At 45.3% G+C, this 27,385-nt stretch overlaps 3 protein-coding genes and 2 pseudogenes across 3 annotated transcripts; 1 reads left to right on the forward strand and 4 right to left on the reverse strand.

The window, feature by feature from the left end:
- The first annotated feature begins 286 nt into the window (after positions 1-286).
- On the forward strand, positions 287-1,363 carry LOC125542880 (fasciclin-like arabinogalactan protein 11 pseudogene; annotated as a pseudogene).
- Positions 1,364-5,379: 4,016 nt separating this feature from the next.
- LOC125547975 (F-box protein At5g49610) lies at positions 5,380-6,906 on the reverse strand. The gene has a single exon (XM_048711696.2). It carries the CDS (start codon positions 6,759-6,761, stop codon positions 5,652-5,654), a length of 1,110 nt encoding a protein of 369 aa, XP_048567653.2. The 5' UTR covers positions 6,762-6,906; the 3' UTR covers positions 5,380-5,651.
- A 2,300-nt stretch (positions 6,907-9,206) lies between these two features.
- On the reverse strand, positions 9,207-10,787 carry LOC147978588 (uncharacterized). The gene is made up of 2 exons (XM_087516638.1): positions 9,630-10,787; positions 9,207-9,521 (listed from the first exon to the last, which is right to left on the reverse strand). Exons 1-2 carry the CDS (start codon positions 10,446-10,448, stop codon positions 9,207-9,209), a joined length of 1,134 nt encoding a protein of 377 aa, XP_087372764.1. The 5' UTR covers positions 10,449-10,787.
- LOC147978589 (uncharacterized) lies at positions 10,545-14,329 on the reverse strand (annotated as a pseudogene).
- Positions 14,330-16,394: 2,065 nt separating this feature from the next.
- Positions 16,395-21,677, reverse strand: LOC125542881 (uncharacterized). The gene is made up of 3 exons (XM_048706104.2): positions 21,443-21,677; positions 17,085-17,282; positions 16,395-16,984 (listed from the first exon to the last, which is right to left on the reverse strand). The coding sequence occupies exons 1-3, from the start codon at positions 21,593-21,595 to the stop codon at positions 16,844-16,846; spliced, it is 492 nt and encodes a 163-aa protein (XP_048562061.1). The 5' UTR covers positions 21,596-21,677; the 3' UTR covers positions 16,395-16,843.
- Between the last annotated feature and the right edge of the window lie 5,708 nt (positions 21,678-27,385).

The following is a 27,385-nucleotide window of genomic DNA, read 5'->3' on the forward strand; positions in this document are numbered from 1 at the left end:
CACCATCACCACAGCTCCGATTGTCAAAAGGATAGGAAAGAAGAAGAAAAATCAGATCACTAGGGAGTTGCTGCTCCTGGAAGCAACCCGGCCAGCCAGCTGCTAGTAGGTGGTTAGCCTGTTCCACCTTGGCAGCTCACCTCAGGGTTTGGTGCCCTGTAACTGTAATGGCACACTCACTTACCCCCCACACAAACCCTACAAGACCCACCACCTCTCTGCTGGAGTAGATGCTTCCCCCTCACTCCTCTTCCCCGACGGCCCACCCATCTCGTTATAAGCCACGCCATCACTCGGATCACTCGCATTGTCGCATCGAGTCAGCACCATGGCAGCCATGCAGAGACTTGTGCTCCTTCTGTCCGTGGCGATCGCGGCGTCGGCGCAGGGCCCGGCGGTGGCGCCCGCGGCGCCGACGACGCCCACGACCCCGGCGGCGCCCGCTCCTGCCGCCGGCACGACGAACATCACGGGGGTGCTGGCCAAGGCCGGGCAGTTCAACACCTTCATCCGGCTGCTCAAGTCGACGGGCGTGGCGGCGCAGATCGACAACCAGCTCAACAACAGCTTCGGCAGCGGCATGACGGTGTTCGCGCCCACCGACAACGCCTTCACCTCGCTCGCCTCCGGCACGCTCAACTCGCTCTCCGACAGCCAGAAGAACGCGCTCATCCAGTACCACGTCCTCTCCACCGCCATCCCCATGTCGCAGTTCGACACCGTCAGCAACCCGCTCCGCACGCAGGCCGGCAGCACCTCCCCGGGCCAGTACCCGCTCAACGTCACCGCCGAGGGCCAGCAGGTCAACATCACCACCGGGGTCGTCAACGCCACCGTCGACAACACGCTCTACACCGGCGACCAGCTCGTCGTCTACCAGGTCAACAAGGTGCTCCTGCCCATGGCCATCGCCGGCACGCCCGCGCCCGCGCCCGCGCCGCTCGCGCCCACCAAGACCAAGGGGAAGACGCCCACCTCGACGGTCGCCGACGCGCCCGAGGCCGAAGCGTCGACGGACACGTCCCTCGCGGCGCCCGCGCGGATCGTCACAGGGGGTGGTGTCGCGGTGGTTCACGTGCTTGGCCTCCTAGCCTGCGTCTGGTGGGGGCTGCTGTGACAGTGCCGCGCCCGATCAGAGAGTGCGAGCCCCAACCTGAGGTCTAGATCCATGCACGTCGATATTTTTTTTGCTCACTTTCTTTTCAAAAGGTGTTGGTCTTTTTGGTTTGATCTGTTCTCATTATTTCAGCTCATTATATACCCCTATGTAGTAATTGCTAGGGACATGTAAAGTGAAATGTACTATTACGGGAGTCACATTTTTATGTAATGTTGTTACTAAATAAATATACATATTTTTATAGTGTGGTTTTTTTTAAACACGGTACAAACGTTCATACATACGTACATACATTCGTCCCTATGAATGCATGCACGCACATCCTAACCCCGTGAGCATCTTCGAGAGATCGAGTTGGCGCATTATTTTGAGATTGACGAAGTCACCACATGCGCCTCCGTGGTCGACGAGAACGTCTCCTATCACTAAATGAGTATCGCCGAAAATAATCTGAAATAAATCTAGAAAATACGAGCACCAGTTGTCAAAGTCTAAATTTTGAACCCCCGATAGGATTGTTCTACCATAAAAGACCTAAACATTTAAACTAGGTTAAGTTTGCCTTTTATAGGGCGGTTGGTATGTTTATCATGGACTATGCGTCTGCTTGACAGAGGCATGAGCAATATCTTTTGTCAAAGACACATCTTCTATAGATTGTATAAACAGATGACGTGGAAGACATATGTGTGCATGCCATTTTCTTATGTCAAAAAATACATGATGTTAGCCATGTGAGTTAAACTTGATTCCTCTAATTCCTGCATGAATCTCAAGTTCTCAACACAAATACATTTGGACAAACGCCTTAGATGTAAGAAAATACAAGGCAACGCCTGCTTCATAATGTTTTGGATGCTTTGTGAAACATCGAAAATGCGGCCTTCATTTCTTTTATGTTTTCTTCTTTCTACCCTATTTGCAATAATTGAGATGATCAAATAATTATTACAAACTATTAATCTAAATATGTAAAATAATCCAAATTAACAAAAATCAGATCAAATAATTTGTTCAAGAAAAAAATGAATTTTAAAAAACACACACTTTCTCCCGGCTAGCTGCAAATGATGCTCAATGAGATCCTCTTAACGATGGAAGGCCCGATCTTCAATCTTTCAGTACGCTTCCAGAAAATGCTTGAATGTGACACGTGTGCCTACAATGCCTGACCGTTGTGCCAATACCTTCATAGTCAATGGGGCTTGGCATATCTCTCATCTTCTATGGTCATGTTGTATATGATCACGCATCATATCATGATATTTTTCAAGACATCCTTGTTGTAGAAACGAGCGGGCCCCCGAACAAGTCAAAACCTTGGTTGCTGCCTTCTCAATGTCTTTTCTCTGAGCCTCTTGCGCCTTGGTCAAATGTTGATGTTCTCTGCTCTCGAGATTAGAAATTGTCTTCATAAATGTTTACCAAAATGGATAGATGTCATCGGCTAGATAGTAGCATTTGTCATAATGATGGCCCTTCACCGTGAAGTTGCAAGGTGGAGAAGTACCGCCACTTAGGCTTGCAAATAAATGAGATTTTTTTGCAAGATATTGATGTCATTGTGAGATCCAGGCAACCCAAAATAGCAATGTCAGATCCACAAATGTTTGGAGGCAATAACTTCCAAAATTATCATTGGATCCTTGCAATGCTTGATGAATTGGTCATGCCAAGATGCAAGGCAATTCTTAGTGCATACAATCAACACTCTCTAACATCTTGGGCCAACCTTTTTTCTTCATGCGTCGCTAGAGTCCTTGTCGTGTCCTCGGCAGGTGCTCGCATATACTCCTCGCCATAAACCCTCACCTTGGTTTCAGCAAACACTCTATGATCGTATATTTAGCCCTTTGAAGATTGACATCACATGAATCTATGGGAGAGTAATGTGTAATAATCAGAAGTGCCATGGTCACTTTGAAAAGGGGGAATCCCAAGAAAACGGCAACCTTTCTCCGTTGCTCGAAGAAAGGTTCATTGACTTCCATGTCATTGGCAATTCGATGGAATGGTCGTTCGGTCATGCGAAAGTGTCACCGGAACACGTACAGAGGGAAGGTACAATCTGGCATAAACTAGCCACGCATGAGCTTCTCGTGGCCTTCGGTTTTGTTCCGGTGAAACTGCCGACGACCAACCTGCGATCCTGGACCCTAACTCTTCGTACCAGTTGCCGCTATCCATTCACAACCATCACTATTACCTTGTCTTCTTCGGCGTTTATGGTTTCACTCTTGAACTCAAAACTCAAATCCGATGACAAATCATAAAAAAAAACATTAGCTCCGCCATCAGATCCATCTACACATAATGCGAATCATGTGTCATGTACACGATTCACAGCCATCACTATTATCTTGAGGTCACGCGCTGGAAGGGGTGATGTCGTCGGACATCAAAAAGAAGGCACGGGGCTGCGACAACGTCCCAGAACGGCTCAGCGGAGGCAACTGGAGTCGACGTACACATCTTCCATTACCACTAGAACAACCCTAAAAATATGTTGGGAGGAGTGTGATGAGCGCCATCAAAGAGTATCAAAATACCAAGACCTTGCAGGCTGACACAACAACACCTGCCGACGAGCCGTAAGTCCCCACAATGTGATACCGGAGCAAACACAATCAACTGAGTGTCACCGGCACTAGAGATGTAAATGGCAAATAAACAACACCCGCAAAGCCTGTTTAGTTAGTTTTAGTTTGCTCGATAGATCATTTTTCTCAAAAAAAAACTTTATTGACCTGTTAGACCGATAAATGGGCTTAAACGGGACCCTGTTTACATCCCTGACTGGCACTGACAGCGAAAATCTGCCACAAGACGCATGATATTGTAGTAGTGCAAGCCGTGAGACCACCGACGAGCACGAACCTTGACTGCAAGCTTCGCTGAAGGGACCACCAACACAATGGGCAAGGTGGGGCGGACACTGTGGTACTGGACATGGACTTGCGTGGTTATAGAGAGAAAAAGAACACAGCTGACACTTACATTGTCTCAAGGAGAACACAATCTGGGACCTGAGATCATGGTAGAGATGGTCACAAACAATGCAACAGCAAAATGCAGAATTATAACGAAACTTCACAATACCTAACCAGATGCAGCAGATACACGAAGAAGAATGAATTGCAACAGAACATCTCACTAAGTTAGCTATAATGAAATCATGTAATTTAACAAACAACACTCCAAGCTCTTCTGAAAATCAGGTTTGAATTGCTACCCAACAAAGAGGACAATCCGCCCTTCACCAGCTACTATAAACAGGAAACCGGTGGTATATTGGCTAAATATTTAGTATTGAGAGAAACCACTGAATGATCTTCAATAAAGAAACCTCGATAAAAATCAAGACAAATCTTCAGTTCAAAGACAAACAAAGACACGACGCAGATCATTTGCCAACTATTTCAAAAGCTGACCAAAACCACTTAATAGTTTTCGATACGAGCCTGTACATTATAACATCTATTCTATCACATCATTGAACATAACAAGAAACATAGATTCTTCCTTGAAATGGAAAGCACCTAAAGTGAAATGAAAATTATGATTCCAAACAATGCAATGCAAAGCCAGAATTATAACAATATGTTTCAATACCTAACCAAATGCAATGAACAAGAATGAGTTGCAACAAAAAATTCCAATGAGAAATTAATGTAGTGCTCCCAACTCTTGTAAAAGTTGAGGTGCTGCTTGCTGGTCAATAAGGATGATAATATGCATCAAATCATCATAAGCTACAAAGAAAGGAACAGGAAGCACATGCATTTTTTTTCTAAATTTTAGTATTTAGAAGACACTTGGCCACCTCTAAAAGAAAGGAACAGGAAGCACTTGATCATAAATTTTAGTATTTAGAAGAGGAGTGGGTAATCCCTCTAAAAGAAGACACTGATAAACAGACAGGACAATAAAAACAGACGATGCAAGTAGAATTGCTAGCTACTCCTTCTTTGTTGTCTTGTATTAAGTACTCCTTCCGTCCCAAATTACTTGTCTTGGATTTTCCCTGTATCTAGAAAAGTCCAAGACAAGTAATTTGGGAGATACATCTGTATCTAGAAAAATCCAAGACAAGTAATTTGGGACGGAGGTAATACTATTGACTAGAATTGACTATTGAGTACTAAGAAAGTAATAAGACCAGTATCTAAACTCTAAAGGGGAAAAAAGAAGTCCATACTTAAAGTTCATGAAAACAGAGGCATGAGTCAGAGCAATTGGAAAACATTTCAGATTCTAACCCAAATGATTTGTAATTTTAGCATCAACACTCACAGCAGCCACTTCAGCCCAAAAGGGTATTCAAATAAAATATAAAGCAAACAGGTAACACCGTAACAGCTAGAGCTTCTTGATCATAACAATTTATACATCAACAAAATAAAGCTAGTGGGCTCATAGAGAGGATCAAGCTAATGCATACTGCAGCTCACGTGGATACGAAGAGTTAGGCCATTAAGAAGCACCACCACACTCCCGTAAAAAAAGCACCACCATACTCAACATCCTTCGGTCAGATGAAAGGCGAAGAATTGATAACATAACCCTCTAGTGCCAGAAACAAGTTATGTGAAACTAGAGACTGTTTGAGCCGAAGTCGAGTAGGACGGAGGAAACTGCGGTGGAGACTAGCAACCAACTTGCCATCAATGTCAACCTGAAGTAGCCAGTCGTCGTCAAATTTGGCCAGCAAGAGCACATCACCATAACAAGATGCAGGCATCAGTTCCCAACAATCTCCAGAATTTTGAAATTGCACCATGTTCTCTGCGATCGGCAATTCAACCCGGCGTTTAAAGGCCCAGACTTCACCTTCATAGTCCTGCATCACCCAGATATCAACAATTGTAGCTTGTGCATTCAGACTGAACATGCCAAGCATATCACTCGTCTCAAACAGGTCGCCATTGCGATGGTCAGAAACAATTGGAGAGTGCATCTGACGGAACGACTCGAGGGTGGTTTCAAATACCATTATCAGCCCGTCCGTGTGCCAATGCAGGCTACCACGGAAAAGGGTAGATCCGCGGAAATACAAGAGTTCCTTGGCATCAGGGCCTGCTATGTGCCTCGGCTGCTGGTCGGAGCCCAATGTGAAGACGTAGGAACCTCTTTGAGCATCGTCCTCGAACCTCGGGGCCAGGTACAGCAGTAGTCGGTACTGGCCCGTAGGGCTGTGCGGGTACATCCCCAAGAGCCTGAAGCCATCGAGCCGGTGGAGGGGAGCGTATTGACGAGTGACCGGGTTGCAGATGGAGAGAGATGGGGCGCTCTTATTCCAGGTGCGTAAGAGGAGGAGGCCGTCACAGCAGGCCCTGAGAGAGACGCCGGAGGGGGCGTCAAGTCGGGCGACGGAGTGGAGCTTGTCGGCTGCGCGTTGGTCGTATGTGATGATGTCTATGGAGGATTGGTCGTCGGCGTCGACGAAGAGGAGGGGGAGGGAGGGCTGGCGGGCGTGGTGGGCGAGGAGGAAGTCGCGGGCGGAGGTGGCGTGGCGCCAGGCGCGACAGACGGCGCGACAGCGGAGGAGGGGTTTGGGGGGCAGGCGGACGAGGATCTCCCAGATGGAGATCTCGTCGGGGAGGCCGTCGAGGAGAGGCGTCGGCCCTGCAGCCTCCGCCATGGTCGCGGGCTGGGAGTTCCCGATCCGCCTCTGACGAGTGGTGGCGACCTCAACCGGGAGGAGAGGCGGCGGTCCGGCTGCGGACGCCGGACCCGGGTGGTAGCTCTCGATCCTCTCTCGCACGCGCGCGGAGTTGGGGTGTGGAGTTGTGGCAGTGACGGCGGCGGAGTGAGTGTAGGTTTTCCTCTCTGTCTCTCTCCCGGAGACAATAGTACGGCTGCATTTGGGCTTGGCCCAGTTTTGTGGCACGCGTGAGTTCTCGCAAAAATAGAAAAGAAAGAAGTATACAAATCATCCTCAAATCCACTCTTTAGGATACATAATCCCCTGAACTCAAAATCGGGACAAATAACACCCTGAAATTACTAAAACCGGGTTAATAACCCCCTTGAGTGGTTTCTGTCTAATCTAGAACGGTTTTGTCCCCCATGATGCAGATTACACGTTGGCTGGGCAAAAACGCTAAGTGGGTCTCATTAGTCAGTTGTCTCTCTCATTTCTTTCTTTTTATCACCTCGTCTCCTTCCTTTCTTTCTTCATCAGAGCGCCGTCGCCTCCAGAAACGTCTCTCCCCTTTCGTTCGCTAGGACTTGGCAATCGCAGGCGCCGTCCGCCGTCCGCCGTCGCCGTCGTCGCCTGCCGCTTGCTCGTCCCCGAAGGAACGAAGCCATGTGTCCAGGTGCGTGTGCCTCCATCTCGGCTGTCGCTCTGCTTCGCTTCTGGTGTCGTTCGTCGGCGGAATCGCGAGCTCATACAAGCGGCAGCGGCCACCGACGATGGCTTCGTACGTACGGCCGACCACTGTTGGCGTTTCCTCAAATTTACTAGTCTCCCGCCCGGCCGTTGGGCGCACGACGCATTGCCATGGCCAAGACTGAGCCGTTCGTCGTGTAGCAATGAAACTGTTGCGGCGCCGCGCCCTGCATGCGCACTCTGCGGTTGTGTTCGGGCGTTCTCAGCTTGCAACAGCGCTACGTCGCCCGGTCTTCGCTGGAAGGAGGGACCAAATTAATAATCAACGTTGTTGTTCTCCTACAGGAGCTCGTTGCTTTTTATATCCGGACGGTGAGGTTCCGAAGGATGCTCTGGTGATTTGCGGGATGTTGTGTATCGATTGAAGGAATGGTCAAGGAATGAAAATGGTCTGCTAAATGCCAGCTTGGCGAAGAACAAGATGCTAGATGCGTATGTGTGTGATTTGGAAGTCAGCATCGTGGAGAAGTTGATGTCCTGAAGAAGAGGATTTGGAAACTGCAACTGTCCTTTGTGCTTGCTCTGTTCTGCTTTGTCATTTCACACTTTTGGGAATTATTGTCATGAAAAAAAAGAAGCATCCTGGAGAAATTAAGTCCAATAGGGAGTCATTTATGTATATTGTTTTTCTTTGTAAGCTGTTAAGCAAAATTCAGAATGTATGATGTTAAAAAGGTTTAGAATTTGTCTTGTATCTTGTTATGCAAAATTCAGAATTTGGTACAATGCTTCTTGGAAGTGTTATGAAAATATTTGGAATTTGGTACAATGCAAAATCCCAATGCTATGGCTGATCTTCTTATGTATATTGTATACTGTATGCTGATTTGAAAAGATTCAGAATATATGTCTGATCTTCTTATATACAAATATAGTGTATGCTGTTATGAAAAGATCATCTCACTGTAGATGCCCTGAATGAAATTTTGCTATCTTGTTCAATGATTGTGCACCAAAATGACAGTACAATTTCAGTACTGACTTGTACAAGCCCTGAAGTACTATCTTGTACAGTTCTGGCAGCACACCTTGTGCATTTTTGTGCTTCACAGAGTTATATTAGGAAAAATTCATGTACTTCATAGAATGTAAATAACAGCAAATTGACAGTAAACTGTTCCAAAAGATCATGTATTTCACAATACACCATAATTGAGAGTACATTATAGCAAATAGATGTTCCTATCTTGCTGAAATAAACATATGGACCCCATAAACTAATTTCAACCCGTTTCTTGCCATTAGATCTGTCGAGAATTAGTTTTTTGTTCAGTACAATGCTTCTTGGAAGTGTTATGAAAATATTTGAAATTTGGTACAATGCAAAATCCCAGTGTTATGGCTGATCTTCTTATGTGTATTGTATACTCTATGATGATATGAAAAGATTCATAATTTGGTTCAAAGCAAAATCCCAGTGATATGGTTGTTATGAAAAGATCATCTGCAGTGAACCAAATATTACAAAAAATACAAATACAGTGTATGTTATTATGAAAAGATCATCTACACTGAACTAAATATTACAAAAAATACAAATATATTGTATGCAACTATGAAAAGATCATCTGAAGTGACAAACCTGATATATAATACAGAACATAGTTGCTTGATCGTATAGAGAATACATGACTCCATATATGTATATATATTACACGACATGACTCTTGACACAAAAATGACTCCTCAACATCAAACTGAAGGCCCTGCTCTGCCTTTCTTAGCTTCTTTGTATGCAGCTAAATTGAAGACACAGTGTTGTGGCAAATTTGTAACTTGTTTAGGTGGAACAAATGGAGTAGCAGCACTTCTCTGAACCTTTGCTGGTCTAGCCTTGCTGCCTAGAGCATGCTTATCATATTTCTGCGAGATTGGTTGCGACACCGGCAGTGAGCTTGGTTGTAAACTTGGCTCCCTAATTTGAATTCCTGTAGGTCTTCTGGACTCATGCACTTGCAGGTCTTGAGCTACAGCCTTTCCCTTGCCCTGCCTTGCAACTTCTTCAGCCTATCACATGAAACAGTGTACCACATTAAAACTTATGGACTATCTGGGTATAATACGACATGTGACAATGTAGTAAAGATTTGAAATTACTTATGTTCACCACATTACCTTTGATTTCTTTGAAGTTTCTGCCTCATAGGCTTCTTTCTGCAGTTTCCTTTTCCTAGACCTTTCTCTGACAATATGTGCATTTCCATGATGCTTAGTTGCAGCAACATTATTTTTGCAACTTGACATGTTATGGCCAGTCCTATTGCATGAACTGCAGGTGATTTGTCCACCCACCTTACTCATTTTTATCCCTTTTGGTGCTTCTCCTTCTTCTCTTTTCCTTTCTTTCCTTGGCCTGCCTGGCATTTTGATGTAACCAGGTGCTTGGGGCCTCACATGATCAGTAACTGGCCAATTTGACTGACCTTCCAATGGCTCCAACACATGAGAGTAAATTTTCGTGTAAGTCTTAATGGAATAACACTCAGCTATGTATGCATCCAACTGTTGTGAGCTCTTGTAGATGCAGCTTATTGCATGGCAGCAGGGTAGACCAGATAGCTGCCAATATCTACAAGAACAAACCCTAGTTTGCAAATTCACAATGTACTTGTATTTATCATGCTCTAACACCTCAAACCCATCTCTTCCATTCCAGAGCACATGACAATTTCCAGATCTTGCTATATTCTGCTTTAGTTTCTTAAATATGTTTGGACATATGATTCCTGACCATTTCAAACACTTGGTAATGCATTCTTGTATCCTCACCATAATTTTGCATCTTATCCACTCCAACATAGATATAATAGGTAGATATCTTGATTCCATGATCCAATTGTTGAATGACTCGCACATGTTATTGTCAACTGAATCACAGTAGCTTCCCAATTTCATGTAAGCCCTGCTCCAGTGAATTGGGTCTGTGTTCATCATGTCCTTTGCTCCTTCAACTGTGAATTGAGCCAACCTTGCCCTGTTATAGTTGAATAGAGACTTGTTAGGAGCCTTTGCACATCTCCATAATCTCTTTTACAAATCTTTTTCATTATGTTTTTTCTTCCAGTTTGAGTAAATGTGCCTTGCACACATCCCGTGTTCTGCTTTTGGAAGAATATCCTCTGTAGCCCCTATTAGTCCTTTCTGCTGATCTGAGATGAACACCCACCCATCCCCTTGATTGCTGATTTTGAGGTCTCTGTTTAACTTCTCAACAAACCAGAACCAGGACTCATATGTTTCTTTTTCGACTACAGCCCAAGCTACAGGGTACATCTGATTGTTGGCATCTCTTCCCAAAGCAACAAGTAGCTGACCAAAGCAAGCTCCTTTGAAGAAACATCCATCTAGTCCTATAACCTTTCTGCAGCCAGCAAGAAATCCTTTCTTAATAGCACCAAAGCACATATAAAACCTCTCAAAAACATGCTCATCATCCTTCACATCATCTGCCAGTTTGATAGCAACAGTGCTACCTGGGTTAGTTCTCAGCAATTCCAATTGGTAGTCAAAAACCAAGGAATATTCTAAAGGAAATATGCCCTAGAGGCAATAATAAAGTTATTATTTATTTCCTTATAATCATGATAAATGTTTATTATTCATGCTAGAATTGTATTAACCGGAAACATAATACATGTGTGAATACATAGACAAACAAAGTGTCACTAGTATGCCTCTACTTGACTAGCTCGTTAATCAAAGATGGTTATGTTTCCTAACCATGAACAATGAGTTGTTATTGATTAACGAGGTCACATCATTAGTTGAATGATCTGATTGACATGACCCATTCCATTAGCTTAGCACCCGATCGTTTAGTATGTTGCTATTGCTTTTCTTCATGATTTATACATGTTCCTGTGACTATGAGATTATGCAACTCCCGTTTGCCAGAGGAACACTTTGGGTGCTACCAAACGTCACAACGTAACTGGGTGATTATAAAGGAGCATTACAGGTGTCTCCAAAGGTAGATGTTGGGTTGGCGTATTTCGAGATTAGGATTTGTCACTCCGATTGTCGGAGAGGTATCTCTGGGCCCTCTCGGTAATGCACATCACATAAGCCTTGCAAGCATTACAACTAATGAGTTAGTTGCGAGATGATGTATTACAGAACGAGTAAAGAGACTTGCCGGTAACGAGATTGAACTAGGTATTGGATACCGACGATCGAATCTCGGGCAAGTAACATACCGATGACAAAGGGAACAACGTATGTTGTTATGCGGTCTGACCGATAAAGATCTTCGTAGAATATGTAGGAGCCAATATGGGCATCCAGTTCCCGCTATTGGTTATTGACCGGAGACATGTCTCGGTCATGTCTACATTGTTCTCGAACCCGCAGGGTTCGCACGCTTAAGGTTACGATGACAGTTATATTATGAGTTTATGCATTTTGATGTACCGAAGTTTGTTCGGAGTCCCGGATGTGATCACGGACATGACGAGGAGTCTCAAAATGGTCGAGACGTAAAGATTGATATATTGGAAGCCTATGTTTAGACATCGGAAGTGTTCTGGGTGAAATCGGGATTTTACCGGAATACCGGGAGGGTTACCGGAACCCCCCGGGAGCTATATGGGCCATAGTGGGCCTTGGTGGAAAAGAGAAGGGGCTGCCCTAGATGGGCTGCGCGCCTCCCCCTTCCCCTAGTCCTATTAGGACTAGGAGAGGTGGCCGGCCCCCTCCTCCTCTTTTCCCCCTCCGCGAATCCTATTCCAACTAGGATTGGAGGGGGAATCCTACTCCTAGAGGGAGTAGGACTCTCCTGCGCCTCCCTCCTTGGCCGGCCAGCCTCCCCCCCTCTACTCCTTTATATACGGAGGCAGGGGACACCTCTAGACACACAAGTTGATCCACGTGATCTGTTCCTTAGCCGTGTGCGGTGCCTCCTGCCACCATATACCTCGATAATACTGTAGCGGAGTTTAGGCGAAGCCCTGCTGCAGTAGTACATCAAGATCGTCACCACGCCGTCGTGCTGACGGAACTCCTCCCCGACACTTTGCTGGATCGGAGTCCGGGGATCGTCATCGAGCTGAACGTGTGCTCGAACTCGGAGGTGCCGTAATTTCGGTACTTGATCGGTTGGATCGTGAAGACGTACGACTACTTCCTCTACGTCGTTTAAGCGCTTCCGCAGTCGGTCTGCGTTGGGTACGTAGACAACACTCTCCCCTCTCGTTGCTATGCATCACATGATCTTGCGTGTGCGTAGGAAATTTTTTGAAATTACTACGAAACCCAACATATTCTCCTTTGGTGGTATCTTTGTATTTCTCCATCACTAATTTTTTTGGCTCTTTTGCATTGTGCAATAGTGACATCTGCAAACATGTCCTTCAAAATAGTTTGCTTCAAGTTTTCTAATTTTCATGTCGGATTTGCTTTTATAAGTGTTGCATACCTCTTAGCAATAACTACAAATGTCACTAGTTTGTTGTCTCTTCTTGGAATACAATGATGCTCATCTACAAATGTTGAGACTTGCAACCATTTGTGTCTAGTGGTCCTTGATGCATAAATGACCCACTTACATCCAGGCCAAGAACAGTAAGCTCTAACTTTGTCATGTTCATCTTTGCTGAACAACAAATGCATGTGAGTTTTAATTCCATAGGAAATCACTGCTTTCTTCATGTGCTCTCTGCTTCGGAAAACCATGCCAAGTTGAAAGTTGGGTTTTTCAGCTTTGCTATCAAACCTAGGCCACTTGCTCTTCCTTCTTACCATAGTGGTACCTCCTTCTCCATCACTTTCTTCATCATAAGAGAAATCATCCTCATCAGAGTCAAAATATGGAGTTTCAAAACCAGCATCCAAATCCTCATCAGATTTACATTGCACTTTATTGTCTTGCATTATAATTCCACTTCTTTGTCCTAGCTTCTTAGCTCTCTCATTCCTCCTAATCTCTCTTGCAAGTTTTCTCAGTTCCTCTGCCTCCGAATCCTCTCCGGAACTGCAATCAGGTATTGGTTCATAATCAGTATCCTCTTCATCTGATTTGTCAACAGGAGGTGCTTCTGTTGCCGGAACATGTTCGGTTGAAATCTCATGATCTGCACCAACTGTTGGAGCAACATGAGGTGCTTTTGTTGCTGGAACATGTTCGGTAGATTTTGCCACTGCCCTTCTTCTAATTTGCAACTTAGCAGGTATAGCAACTTCAGCTGCAGTAAAGTGTGCCTCCAACTTAGCAGCACTTGCACAAACTTCTCTCGGTGTTTCATGAGCAGATGATGCGCTGACTTGAGCACTTTCAGCAGGACTTGCCATCTTTTCAAGTAACATCTCATCGACCACTCCAGTGTCAACGACTTGCACACTAATAAGTGTTAATTTTGTCCCTCTCTGCCTAGAGTAAGTTTCTCCTACATTTACTGGCAATAGACCTGCACATATGTCAATCTGTTCATCACTTGCACATATGTCGAATTGCTCATCATTAGCAGATAACATGGTTTGGTCTGGTTGCATTTCTTTGTCATTGTCAAAGTGTTGCTGGATTGGCATGTCCAATTCTTCAACAAAAACATCAGCATAACTATCTATTGTTCCAATGTCCATCGTCTTCACTGACTCATCATCACACATGAACATAAGACCATCACTGACTTTTTTCCCTGGAGGCAACCAATGCAATTTGTAGGTGTAACTACCACTGCAGTGCCCTCTTTCCATCTGATGAATATCTTCTGCGGAGTTATATAATTCTTCATAGGACAAATCATCCCTTGGCATGATCATCTCTGCCACCAATTCCCCAACGTAATCCAGCTTTCCATCCACTTGCTGAAATGATCCATAATAATGAAACCTGGCAAAGAAGTTGTCTAATGGATCGGGACCAGGTGAACCTACAAACTGAGACACGAAGAACTATCATTCATAGAAAAAAAATCTGTTGGATCTTTAGCTCTGACAGTACACAAAAATTAAGAGAACTAACATTTACAGTTTGGACTACAATTGTGATATACGAAGGCAACACATTCAAACAAAAACACTTCATTCAGACAAGTATAGTAGATAATTTACTATGGACTAACATGTTCAGTTCATTCAGACAAGAAAGTGCACTTCTCTCCTTAACCAAACAGGGTAATCATCTACAATAAATTCTCCTAGCAATGCAAGTTCATTCAGACCCGTTTACTTTGCACGAGAGATACCAGCTTGTCCTGCACCAAAATCTGCTAAAAAGTCACACCTTTTCCCTAACAAAAACATCCCTTTTTTCATGAACGGAATAGGGCATCATCCAAAACGCACTTGAACAGAACAGGGCGCATCCAAAACACTACTTATCCCCCTAAATCCCTAGCACTGAGATGCCCCATTCCCCTCACCCGAGCCCACACCTCTGCGGCGCACACGATCGTTCACTAGAGCTCGCGATTCCGCCGATGAACGACACCAGAAGCGAAGCAGAGCAGCAACGGAGATGGAGGCACACACACCTGGACACATGGTTTCGTTCCTTCGGCGACAGGCAAGCGGCAGATGACGGCGGCAAGGGCGGATGGGGACGGCGGCGACGGCGGACAGCGCCCTAGCGAGAGAAAGAGGAGAGGCGATTCTGGAGGCGATGGCGCTCACGGAAAAAGAAAGAGAGGAAGGGGACGAGGTGATAAAGGAAAGAGAGGCAACTGACTAATGGGACCTTCTCAGCGTAATTTGCCCAATTAGCGCGTAATCTGCATCATGGGGTACAAAACCGCTCTAGATTAGACAGAAACCACTCAAGGGGGTTATTAACCCGGTTTTAGTAATTTCAGGGTGTTATTTATCCCGGTTTTGAGTTCAGGGGGTTATGTATCCCAAAGAGTAGATTTGGGGGTGATTTGTATACTTCTTTCAATAGAAAAATCTCTTGGCCCAGCTCAAAAAAAAAAAGGAAAAGCTCTGGGCCCAGCTCAAAAAAAGAAGGAAAAAACTCTTGGCGAGGAGAGCAACTCGGCCCAGAGCAGCAGTAGCCGCGACACGTTGAAGGATGCAATGGTTACACTAACAGTCTGACACCCATTGACTTGTACAGAAGATAGATGCTACCATGATCACTGCCATAAGGAGGGATATTTCGTAGTCCTCGTTGTTGTGAGCGGCTTGATTCTCTCGACCACGCTGGTTGCTGCGGTCTGGCTACTCGTTTACAGACCAAGCAAGAAAAGAAAAAGATCTCATGAAGCTTCGGATAGATACTTGGGCAGGTGGTAGTGGTGGCCACAGTGGAATCCTGCCAGATGGGGTATATAGGGTCAGTTCTTTTGGCAATTCTCTCAGAATTAACCCCTCATCAGCTTTTCTCAGAATGAGCTAGGAATTGTAAAAAAAAATGAAATGACAATTCTGGGAGAAGCTAGAGAGGGGGTTAATCCTGAGAGAATTGCCGAAAAGAACTGGCCCATATTGTAGCAATCAAGAGATTAAAGAGATCCGGCCTAGAGAAGAAAAAGAATTTCCACCCCGAGATTAGTGGAGTCGCAAAGCTTTATTACTAGCCATTCTTAGTTCACAATACTATAATTTTTTAGTTCCTGACGTCGTCATCACTAGCCATTTGTGCCCCATCTGATCTCTAATCTAGTTCTCAACATGCCTGAGTTTAGCAAGCAACATTGTTCAGTGTCCGAACTCTGCAGAAGCTCCTATCTATCTATCTACTGTATATATTATCTGAATGTTGGTGTCGGTAGTTCATGATACATCCTCTTGTCAACACGACCTTCGCATTTACAATTGAGAACAAAAACATTCACAGTAGTCATGAACTAACTCACAAACATGCAACTAGAGAAACCACAACATGCAACTACAGTACAAGGTTCTTCAGCAGCAACCACAACATGCAACTAGAGAAACATGGAGCGCTCCAGTAACCATACATTTCATAAACAGGTTTCGACTGAATTCTTCATGTCCTTGGTAACAGTATATAGTTGCAAACTTGCAAGATCCACACACATCCAGGAGCGGCAATACCTCCTCACATCCAGCAAAGCCTCGACATCACAAAATATGTTGATACCATCAGAGCCCGGCAATAACAAAGCACACTCCCTTCACTTATACTATGATAATCCAGGGGATGTTGGCTTATACCCTTCTCAGACATGCATTGGTCCCTTCTCAGATGGTTGGAGAAGATAACAACACAAAAGACTTTCAGTTTTCATTGTTTCAGTGTTGCACGCTGAGGAGCACACAAGTCCCTGATCAACCTTGAAAAGAGTTTCACGTAGACCATAGGAACCCATACACCAGACGCAATGGTCATGATAGCTTGAGAACCAGGTGCAGATCTTCCCAGTTTGACTCAGTCAGTCCTCCAGTCTCTCTGCTGCTTCTCGCTTCATATCCTTCACCATGGACTTGAACGCTGCCACCTCCGCCGCCAGCATCTCATCACCCAGCACAGGACCAACCTCCAATGCTGGAGGGTTGCCCCGTAGACCCTGTAGCTGAACACAAAGGCAGACACAGATAAACATTCATAAGAAGTGATTACAAACATGTGCACTAGCTACTTAAATAGTACAGCCACAATAAAAAACTACTCACCATCTCACGGCATTTCCGGACAGCACGTGCACAATCGCTTGTCGGGTAAGGACGGAACACCTCTGTTACTGACCCCTTGATGACTATTCCGCAGGCCACAACGGTGGAGATGGCTTTTGTCATCCTGAAGATCAAGTGAGCGCCCCTTTTAAATAGTCTCATCTTCTCTTCAGATGTAAGCGGATCATCATCGCCACCCTGAAACAATATGAGCATAAAAATTAAATGAGCATCGTTCGCTTAAATTTTTGGACTGGCAGTAGTTAAACCAATTACAATTAGCATCATGGGGCGTTCGAAGCAGGCCGTGGAGGAGGTTGATCCGGCCGAACTTCTTCACCTCAAGGAGGAAATGTTGGATACTCGTGAGGAAACTACTGGATTACTGGAGGAAGTAGATCTAATGAGAAAAGAAATTCAGGCTACAAATTATAAGCATGACACCATGGCATCAGTTATTTCCGGAGTGCAGTCAGCGGTGTCAGCTTTAAGTGGTCAACTACAAGCTATTTCTGATGCTCCGAAAAATCTCAGTGCAAATGCACCAGCCTCTTCCTCTGGTCCTCCTCCAAGTCATTTGGAACAGGAACCACCACCTGTCAAATCTCCTATTGTGCAGGAAATCCCTAAGGAAGGTCAGCATGATCATCATAGACAATTGACCGAGGAGTTGAAGAGAAGGTTGCTGGTTGAACAAGAGAAAACTAGGCAGTGTGAGTTGTTGACAGGTAATGAACTTCCACCAATCAACACTGCACGCAGAGCTGCTCCACCAGGATATGGAAATGCAGCAATTCCTAAGGTTATATGAGTGCAAGGATCTCCAGCTGCTCCTACTAGGACAACTCGTACACCAGCTTTCTACCAGATACAACAACAGGGCAATAAGCTGCAGCGGGAAGATTATCCCGAAGCTTATGAGAAGGACAGGAGAGCTCAATTCCTTAAGTCAATGACCAAGGGCCCTAAGATGGAATTTCCCAGGTTTGATGGAGCAAACCCTGGGGGCTGGATACGTCAAGCTGAGAAGTATTTTCAAATGGCAGGGGCACCACCAGAATACAAGGTTTCACTAGCACAGATGTATTTTGTGGGCAGGGCAGATGTATGGCTCAGAAGGGCAGGAATTCTCAAGAAACAGTACGCTTGGACACAATTCTGTGAGGAAATTTTGCACAGATTTTCTGCTTCCAGCACTTATGATTTGGTTGACAGATTTAATGCTTTCAAGCAAAATAATTTGTCCATTGCTGAATATACTGATCAGTTTGAGGAACTAATGGCTGAAGTTCAGGAAGATAATCCAAATTTTACTAAAATGTGGTTTGTTAAGTGCTATGTCAATGGGATGAGGGCCACTATTAAGTTCCAACTTCAGCCACTCAGACCAGAAACACTCACATATGCTTATTGGTTGGCTATGGACATTGAGCAAGCAACTACTGCAAGAAAACCCTATCCTCCTCTCACAACTGATAAAAGCAAGTATACATTTCAGCATTACAAAGAACAAGGAACAACTGCAGAAAAGAGCACAGACAACAAGGATCCTCATGTTATACAAAGAGCAAGAGAACCGGGTAAATGTTGGAGGTGTGGAGATGTATGGTTTCATGGCCATAAGTGCAAGCAGGCTCCAGTAATTAATCTGCTCACTGGGGAAGAACCAAATGACTCATCTACTGAACAAGAGGAGGTAACTAAAACAGACCAGTCAGATCAGCAACCTGCAGATGAAAACTGCATGCAGATCTCTTTGCAAGCTATGAGCACTAGTAGGGTCAGTACTTTATCTGTATTGGTTACTATTGGGGACAAACAAGCAGTGGCTTTAGTTGATTCAGGAAGTAATTCTACATTCATGAACCTCAAATTTGCTTTGACAACACACTGTTCTATAGAGCTGTTGCTGTTTCCAGTGGTCTACAGCTCAGGATTTGGCATTTCAGCAATTAAAAAAAGCAATGACTTCTGCTCCTGTTTTGGCCCTGCCAAATTTCACTCTGCCTTCTGTCTTAGAAACTGATGCATCTGGTCAGGGTATTGGGGTTGTTCTCATGCAGCAAGGGAAACCTATTGCTTACTATAGCTCAGTGTTCTGTCCCACAAACTGGTTGTTGTCTACTTATGAAAAGGAAGCACTGGGCACTGGCTATCATTGCAGCTTTGAAAAAGTGGAGACATTACTTAGTGGGCATTAACTGATTATCAGAACAGATCATCAAAGTTTAAAATTCATGACAGACCAAAAAGTTACTGGGAAAATACAGCAGAAACTTATGATTAAGTTGTTGGAATTTGATTTTCAGATACAATACAAGAAGGGCAAAGAAAATGTAGCTGCAGATGCATTGTCAAGGAAATTCACTCTCATGGCTATTTCTCTAGTGACCCCTAAGTGGACAGAAGATATAGAGCAGTCCTATTTACAAGACACTGCTTGCAAGAAGATATTGGAAGAATTACTGGTTTCGCCCAGTCATGAGTCTAATCACAATTCTGTGCAAGGGGGCATTATACGACACAAAGGCAGGATTTATGTGGGCAATGATCTAGCTCTTCAAAAGAGAATGTTAACTGCTTTACACTCTTCTGCTTTGGGGGTGCATAGTGGAATGAAAGCATCTTATCGGAGAGTGAAGAAGATATTTTACTGGCCTGGAATAAAGAAAGACCTGGAAATCTTTGTGGCAGAATGCCCTGTGTGCCAGAAGAACAAGGGTGAGCACTGCCATTATCCAGGATTGCTGGATCCATACATATTCCAGATGTGGCATGGACACACTTAAGTATGGATTTTATTGAGGGACTGCCTAAATCCAATGGCAAGGAGATTATTTTTGTAATAGTGGATAGACTGACAAAATTTGCCCATTTCATTGCAATGTCTCATCCATATACTGTCTAGTCAGTAGCTATTACATTTATTGACAATGTAATTAAATTGCATGGACCTCCCATAGCTATTGTGTCAGACAGAGACAAAATCTTCACTAGCAAGCTTTGGAAGGACATCTTTGCTGCAATGCACATTGATTTAAGATACAGTTCTGCATATCATCCCCAATCTTATGGATAGACCGAAAAGGTCAATCAGTGTATTGAGAATTATTTAAGGTGCATGGTCTCTGCAGAACCAAAGAAGTGGGTGTATCATCTGGCAATGGCAGAATACTGGTATAATACTTCACTTCACTCCTCTTTGCAGAAAACACCTTTCCAAGCTTTATATGGTTATATGATCCTCTAAATATCAGTGAGTTTTCCTTACCTGGGTCAATGGAAATTGGAGTTAATGGCCCTACAGTGGACGGACAAGCACTTATGGGACAGTTAAAACACAACTTACAAGCAGCCCAAGCTAGGATGATTAAGTATGCAGATAAAAAGAGGACAAAAAGAGTGCTAGCCCCAGGAGATATGGTTTATCTGAAGCTGCAGCCATAAAGATTGAATGCTTTCGGGATCAGGCACCACATCAAGCTCCAAAGCAAGTGTTATGGACCTTTTAGGGTGCCGAGCAGAGTAGAAAATGTGGCCTATAAGTTGCTGTTACCAGAGGGTACTCAAATACACCCAGTTTTCCATATAAGTCAGCTCAAAAAGCATATTGGTCCGACAGCGATTCCTTGTGCTAATCTTCCTCTAATTGGCCCTAATGGCCAAGTCAGGACTGAGCCTGTTTTGGCATTGGAAGTTCGTCAAGTACCGAGGAACAATTTACCTGTGGTACAATGGTTAGTACAATGGGAAAATTTTGCCACCGGATGATGCTTCATGGGAGGATGTGGACTTCATCAAGCACACGTTCCCGGTATTCTTCAAGCACACGGTGGAAAGCTGGCGCGAGCACGGCCCACCTTGAGGACAAGGAGTGTTTCGAGAGGGAGGTAGTGTCAGGTATCTGAAGGTGCAACGCTCCATTCAGTTAATGGACGGCCAGGAGGCATCGGCAAGATCTGATCTAACAGCTCGCGTCACTCGCCGTATTAATAGCGTTGCTGTAGCATTTCACGTACTGTTCCGTTCAACCTCTGTGTCGGGCTATATAACAGCCAGGTCCAGCTCCTGCGTGGGCATGTCATTTGCTATGTGATCTACTAAATCACTTTACTCATACACTTTACAGCAACTATACTCTGTAATATATACAATTCCTCTTGGCTTGGCCAAATTCGATCCCCAATTCAGCCTCAAACCCTAGTTCGTACAATCACACTCGTCCTCTGATCCACCCCAGGGCATGACAGGTTTTCTCTAAACCAGCCAATCTAGGGAAGAACTGACTAGCAGAATAGCTAGATCTTAGCAGCAACAGTCGGATTTCCGGCAAAATTAGAGTGGAAAATGGCCCGCACCTGCGAGGAGAGGCAGCGAGGACGGGCGGACGAACCGCGGTCGATGACCGCCGGCGACATACGCCGTCGCCCCTCCACCACGGACGCCCTGCATACCAGCCGCGGTGGCTGGTCGCCGACGATCCTCCTCGCCGCGCAGCGGAGCGCCGCCATCGCCGCAGCCAAGCGAGACGTTTTTTCTTTCGGGTCAGTCTAGGTCTCACTCGCCTCTTGTTGCTTTTTGGGCTGGCCCTGTTTGGTCTTTGCTTTGTGCATTTTTTAGCTGCGTTGGGCCAGAGATTAGGCAGTATTTTTGTTCCGTGCCTGTTAAGCGCTTCATCAATCCTTTTTCCGGTTTTGGGAACCTTCTAGCAGGTTCCAGAACCGTTTTTTTTTCTGTTTCTGTTTCTATTTCTTTTCATCTTTTTTTTTTCCTGGTCTTTATCTCCTTTCTTCAGTTTCTTTTTTTCTTTCCTTTTCCGTTTAAATGTTTTATTTTTAAATTTTGATTTCTTCACAAAACAATGTTTGTGTATTAAAAATTGTTCGCAGTTTTCCAAAAAATGTCTTGTTTTGTAATTTATTCAGGAGTTTTAAAAAATGTTCGTGTTCCCAAAATTTGTTCAGCTTTTCAATTTTGTTTGTAGTTTCAAAAAATGTTCACATTCTTCAAAAAACATTCGTGTTTCCAAAATTTGTTCCCTTTTTCTACTATTGTTCGCACGTTCTAAAAAATGTTCTCGTATTCAAATTTGTTTTGGAGTTTCAAAAAATGTTCCTGTTTTCAAAAATTTCTCGTGTTTTCTATTTTCATTAAGAGTTTCAAAAAATGTGCATATATTAATAAATGGTAATTTTAAAAAAATATTCACGTTTTTAGAAAATGTTTTGAGTGAAAAGTGTTCACGTTTCATTAAACATTCATTTGACAAAAAATATGATTATTTATAAACATGAGCATTTTTTGAAATCATGAACATTTTTCCAAAAAAGCGAAGAATTTATGAAGTTTTTGAACATTTCTTGTAAAATATGAACAAGTTCTAAAAACACGACCATTTTTTGAAATTTGCAAAAAAATGAAAACATGAACTTTTTCCAAAATTTTCAACAAATTTCAGGTTTGAGAACATTTTTTGGAATTTTGATCTAAACTTTCAAAACAAGAAAAGAAAAGGAAAAGAAAATGCCTGGATTTGCGTTTGTGTTGGTTCTTATAGTCTTGCACAACATTGTGATCATTAGCTCTCATTATCTACGGTGGCTATCACAAAAAGATTCTTTGCTGGAGGTCTCGTGTTCAAACCTCGGTAATTGTCGTTTTTTTTTCCGAATTTATAGTCGCTATGGTTGATCGCTGGCACATCCGCTCGTTTGCTAGTGGGTCGGCCTAGTCGGGGCCGCCTGTGTGTTTGCCCGACAATCCGCCGCAATAAGCGGCAGATAGGAGCTCCCTAGTTGGCTGACCCACTACTAGCAATTTCTTTTTTTTTGCACTGTGAGCCTTTTTATGTTATTTTTTCTTAATTTTCTTTATATTTAGAAATGCTCTAATATGTGTGTGTGGGGGGGGGGGGTGTTGTCTCCTCTCGACATCTTGGGTCTTATGGTGGTCTTAGCTGAGCTCGGGAACGACGGAGGCGACGAGATCGAGCTCGACGAAGACGGCGAGATCCTCGGGTGCGGTTGCTATGCTTGAAACCAAGCACTTTTGGACGCGCATGTGGGTTAGTGAGATGCACACGACCAAAACAAGAGCAATGGACAAGGTACGAGACCAAATGGACAATGGAGCTCACCGGAATCACAGTGGCGGCGCGCTGAGCTTCGGGCTCCGATGTTCTCGGCATTCCAGAGGGGGCACGACGAGGATGTCCAGGAGGATCGTTGTGGAGAGGCGGACCTCGTGGTGGTGGCGGGTGGTCGCAAGGGGCTCTGGCCTCGTCGAAATCAAGCCGGTGATGCCTGTGTTAGTGGCGGATAGCGTGGTGTGTTCCCGGCAGCTTGGCGGCACTCGGCCTCGATTGGATAGGGGGAAATGGAGAGGGGGTCCGGGGGTATTTAATGGACATGGTCACGAGGGTTGGGGAGTGGCCGGAGCGCGCAAAGGTGGATTCGTGGGCGATGGGGTCATGCGCGCGTGGGGTGGACGGCGGTTGAGGATGGAGCTGACATGTGGGCCCTGCCTCACAAAGAGAAAGGAGAGAGAGGGCGCATGCGTGAGCGGCTGGGCCGGCTGGCTAGCTAGGTCTCGGCTGGCCTGGCTGGCCTTGCCCTTTTTTCTTTTTCTGTTTTTCTGTTCTTCTCTCAGTTTTGAATTTTGAAATTGAATTTGAATTTTCCCCAAAAAGGAAATTTCCCCTAAAATCCATTGGGAATATTCCTGGTTGCTTGGACTTTTCCTCAAAGGATTTTGAAAAAACTACTTTTTTCACTAACTATTAGACCTATTTGCAGAGTTATTTCTTTTATTTTTCTATTTATGATTTATTTATTTTATCCGGAGTTTTATTCATAGTTTGATTGCCCAAATTAAACTATTTTCAAACCCTGGTTCACTCAAACAAAATAGGAAGTTAATCTTAGGAAATTACTTTCCTGCCCTTATGCAACTTTCTGAAAATCATTTTGTGAAACTTCCATGGCCTCCAAATAAACTCAAGAAAGGATTTGAATTCAAGTGTTGGTCATATTTGTTTCAAAAACCAAATATACAAGGTAAGCCATGAATGCATATGCTTCTAAGTTCACATCCAAATTCAGGAGAATTTTGGGTTGTGACATGTTCATGGATGGGGATCTTTATCGGATGTGCCCAATGGGATGAAACTACAATTTAACCCTATGGAACAAGGGCAAGCTTTGTTGGCAGATATTCAGAGGGGATATGTGGGACCCATATTGGGTCGCGAGAACTCATAGGCAAAGTATTTCGACAAGGATTCTATTGGCCTACAGCCTTGAGTGATGCAGAGGAGTTGGTGCATACATGTGATGTTTGCGAGTTTCACTTCAAAGAGATCCATCAACCAGCGCAGACACTACAGACCATCCCTCTCTCATGGTCGTTCGCAATCTAAGAGCTGGACATCCTCGGGTCATTTCCCCGTGCAACCGAGGGCTTTGAGTTACGTCGCCATCGACAAGTTCACGAAGTGGCCCAAGGTGGAGCCTGTCAGGAAAGTCACTGCTCGGTGGCCTAAAGTTTTGCCCCCACCATTTTTGTCCTCTTAATACTTGCTTTCTCTCTATTCCTCCCATGATTCTTGCATCTATTTGAGGGGGGAAAGTGAGGTGATCTAAATCTACTATTCCACCAATCCATCTCTCCTCTTCGCGAGGGAAACCTTGTGGATCTAGATCTTGGGAGTTCTTTGGTGTTCTCCTCCTTGTTCTTCCCCCCATATTCCTCCATAACATTAGTTGCTTTGAGGGATTTGGGAAAGAAGGACTTGAGCACTCTGTGTGCTCTTAACATTGCATTAATCGCATCGGTTTGAGTTCTCCATGAGGATTCGTGGAAGTGAAAGTTGAGTAGCTTATTATTACTCTTGGGTGCTTGGTACCCTAGGGCTTGTTCCTCTTGGTTTCTTGAACACCCTAAATGATTGGTGTTGTCATGAAGCTCAATCATTTTGGCGTTTCGGGCAAGTTTTGGGATACTTCCATTAAGATGTGGAGATTGCTCGAGCAATTTGAACGGGTTTGGTGACCGCCCTCAAGGGTCTCCAATTGTACTGGTTCGGTGGCCGCTTTCAAGGTTCCTTTAGTGGAATCACGACACCTTGCATTATGCGAGGGCATGAGGAGAATACGGTGAGCCATTGTGGCACTTGGGAAGCATTGTGCCTCCACATCGCTTGTCGGTGGGAATGACACCTATGGGATCACTCGGATCCCTTCTACGATCGGCGGGCGCGGGGTCGTGAGAAGAGAAGGTTTAGGAGCTAGCACACGGATCGTTTACCCAGGTTTGGGCCGCGCGGATGCGTAAGACCCTAGTATTGCTTTGGTGGATGTATTGAGTGTTCTTTAGCTTTTTGAACTAGCTACGGTGGCTGTGCCGTTCCAAAAAGCCGAATCCCTCTCCTGGTCGCCTTGGGCCTCCTTTTATAGGAAAAGGGGGTTCCACAGTGGCACACAGGAGGTGGAATGGCCTACAGTGCGCGAGCTTATCTCACGGCATTATGAGACAAAGTGCATTAAATGTGCTACGTAGGTGTCCATTAGCTTTATCGGGGACGGGAACGAGGCCCGTCCCGTCCGTCGCCGCTCCACCTCACTTCGACACGCGCCCAGGCCAGCGATGCATGCAGCACCTGTTGGGGAACGTAGCAATAATTACAAAAATTCCTACGTGTCACCAAGATCAATCTAGGAGATACTAGCAACGAGAGAGATGGAGTGCATGTTCATACCCTTGAAGATTGCTAAGCGGAAGCATTACAAGAACATGGTTGGTGAAGTCGTACACGCAGCGATTCAGATCGCGGTCGATTCCGATCTAAGCGCCGAACAACGGCGCCTCCGCGTTCAACACACGTACAACCCGGTGACGTCTCTCGCGCCTTGATCCAGCAAGGAGAGAGGGAGAGGTTGGGGAAGACTCCGTCCAGCAGCAGCACGACGGCGTGGTGATGGTGGAGGAGCGTGGCACGCCAGCAGGGCTTCGCCAAGCACTGCAAGAGACGAGGAGGGAGAGGGGTAGGGCTGCACCAAGAGGGAGAGAGACTCGTGTGTTGGGCAGCCTGATATGTCTCCAACGTATCTATAATTTTTGATTGCTCCATGCTATATTATCTACTGTTTTGGGCAATATTGGGCTTTATTATCCACTTTTATATTATTTTTGGGACTAACCTATTAACCGGAGGCCCAGCCCAGATTTGTTGTTTTATGCCTATTTCAGTGTTTTGAAGAAAAGGAGTATCAGACGAAGTCGAAATGGAATGAAATCAACTGGAGAAGTTATTTTTGGAAGGAAACACACCTGATGGACTTGGACCCCACGCCAGAAGATATGGGAGCCGCCCACGAGGGTGGGGGCGCGCCCACCCCCTAGGGCGCACCCCCTGCCTCGTGGGGCCCCCGTGGCTCCCCTGACGTGCTTCTTCTGCCTATATAACTCCATATACCCTAAAACTTCCAGAACGCACAATAGATCGGGAGTTCCGCCGCCAGAAGCCTCCGTAGCCACCAAAAACCAATCTAGACCCGTTCCGGCACCCTGCCGGAGGGGGCAATCCTTCTCCGGTGGCCATCTTCATCATCCCGGTGCTCTCCATGACGAGGAGGGAGTAGTTCTCCCTCGGGGCTGAGGGTATGTACCAGTAGCTATGTGTTTGATCTCTCTCTCTCTCTCTTTCTCTCTCGTGTTCTTGAGACGATACGATCTTGATGTACCGCGAGCTTTGCTATTATACACTACTAGGGAAAACCTTATGCACAGAATGTTACCAGTAGCGCTTGTTAAAATGAGGCGCTAGTGCTACTTAGCAGTAGCGCGTCTTCTAGAACGGCGCTACTGTTACCCGCTTAGCAGTAGCGCGGCAGGAACAGAACGCGCTACTACTATAATTGCCGCACCGTTCCCGACGTGCTAGGTATAGTAGTAGCGCCCTTCTACGAACAGCGCTACTACTACGGATTTTAGCAGCAGCGCGTTTTGCCTCCCGACGCTATTGTTAAAGCTATTTTCATCTACCCCCCCCCCCGCGCGGCATGATTCCCTCTCCTCTGCTTCCTCCCCCAATTCTCCTCTACTATTCCTCACCGCCTCCGCCTCGCAGCCGTTTCCCCGACCCCGCCTCGCCGCCGTCTCCCCCGACCCCGCCTCGCCTCCGCCTCGCCGCCGTCTCCCCCGACCCTGCCTCGCCTCCGCCTCGCCGCCGTCTCCCCCGACCCCGCCTCGCCGCCGTCTCCCCCGACCCCGCCTCGCCGCGCCTCGGTGCCGCCATCTCCCCC

Source organism: Triticum urartu, chromosome 3A, assembly GCF_056163025.1.
Source record: "Triticum urartu cultivar PI428250 chromosome 3A, HENAU_Tu73, whole genome shotgun sequence".
NCBI classification, from domain to species: Eukaryota; Viridiplantae; Streptophyta; class Magnoliopsida; order Poales; family Poaceae; genus Triticum; species Triticum urartu.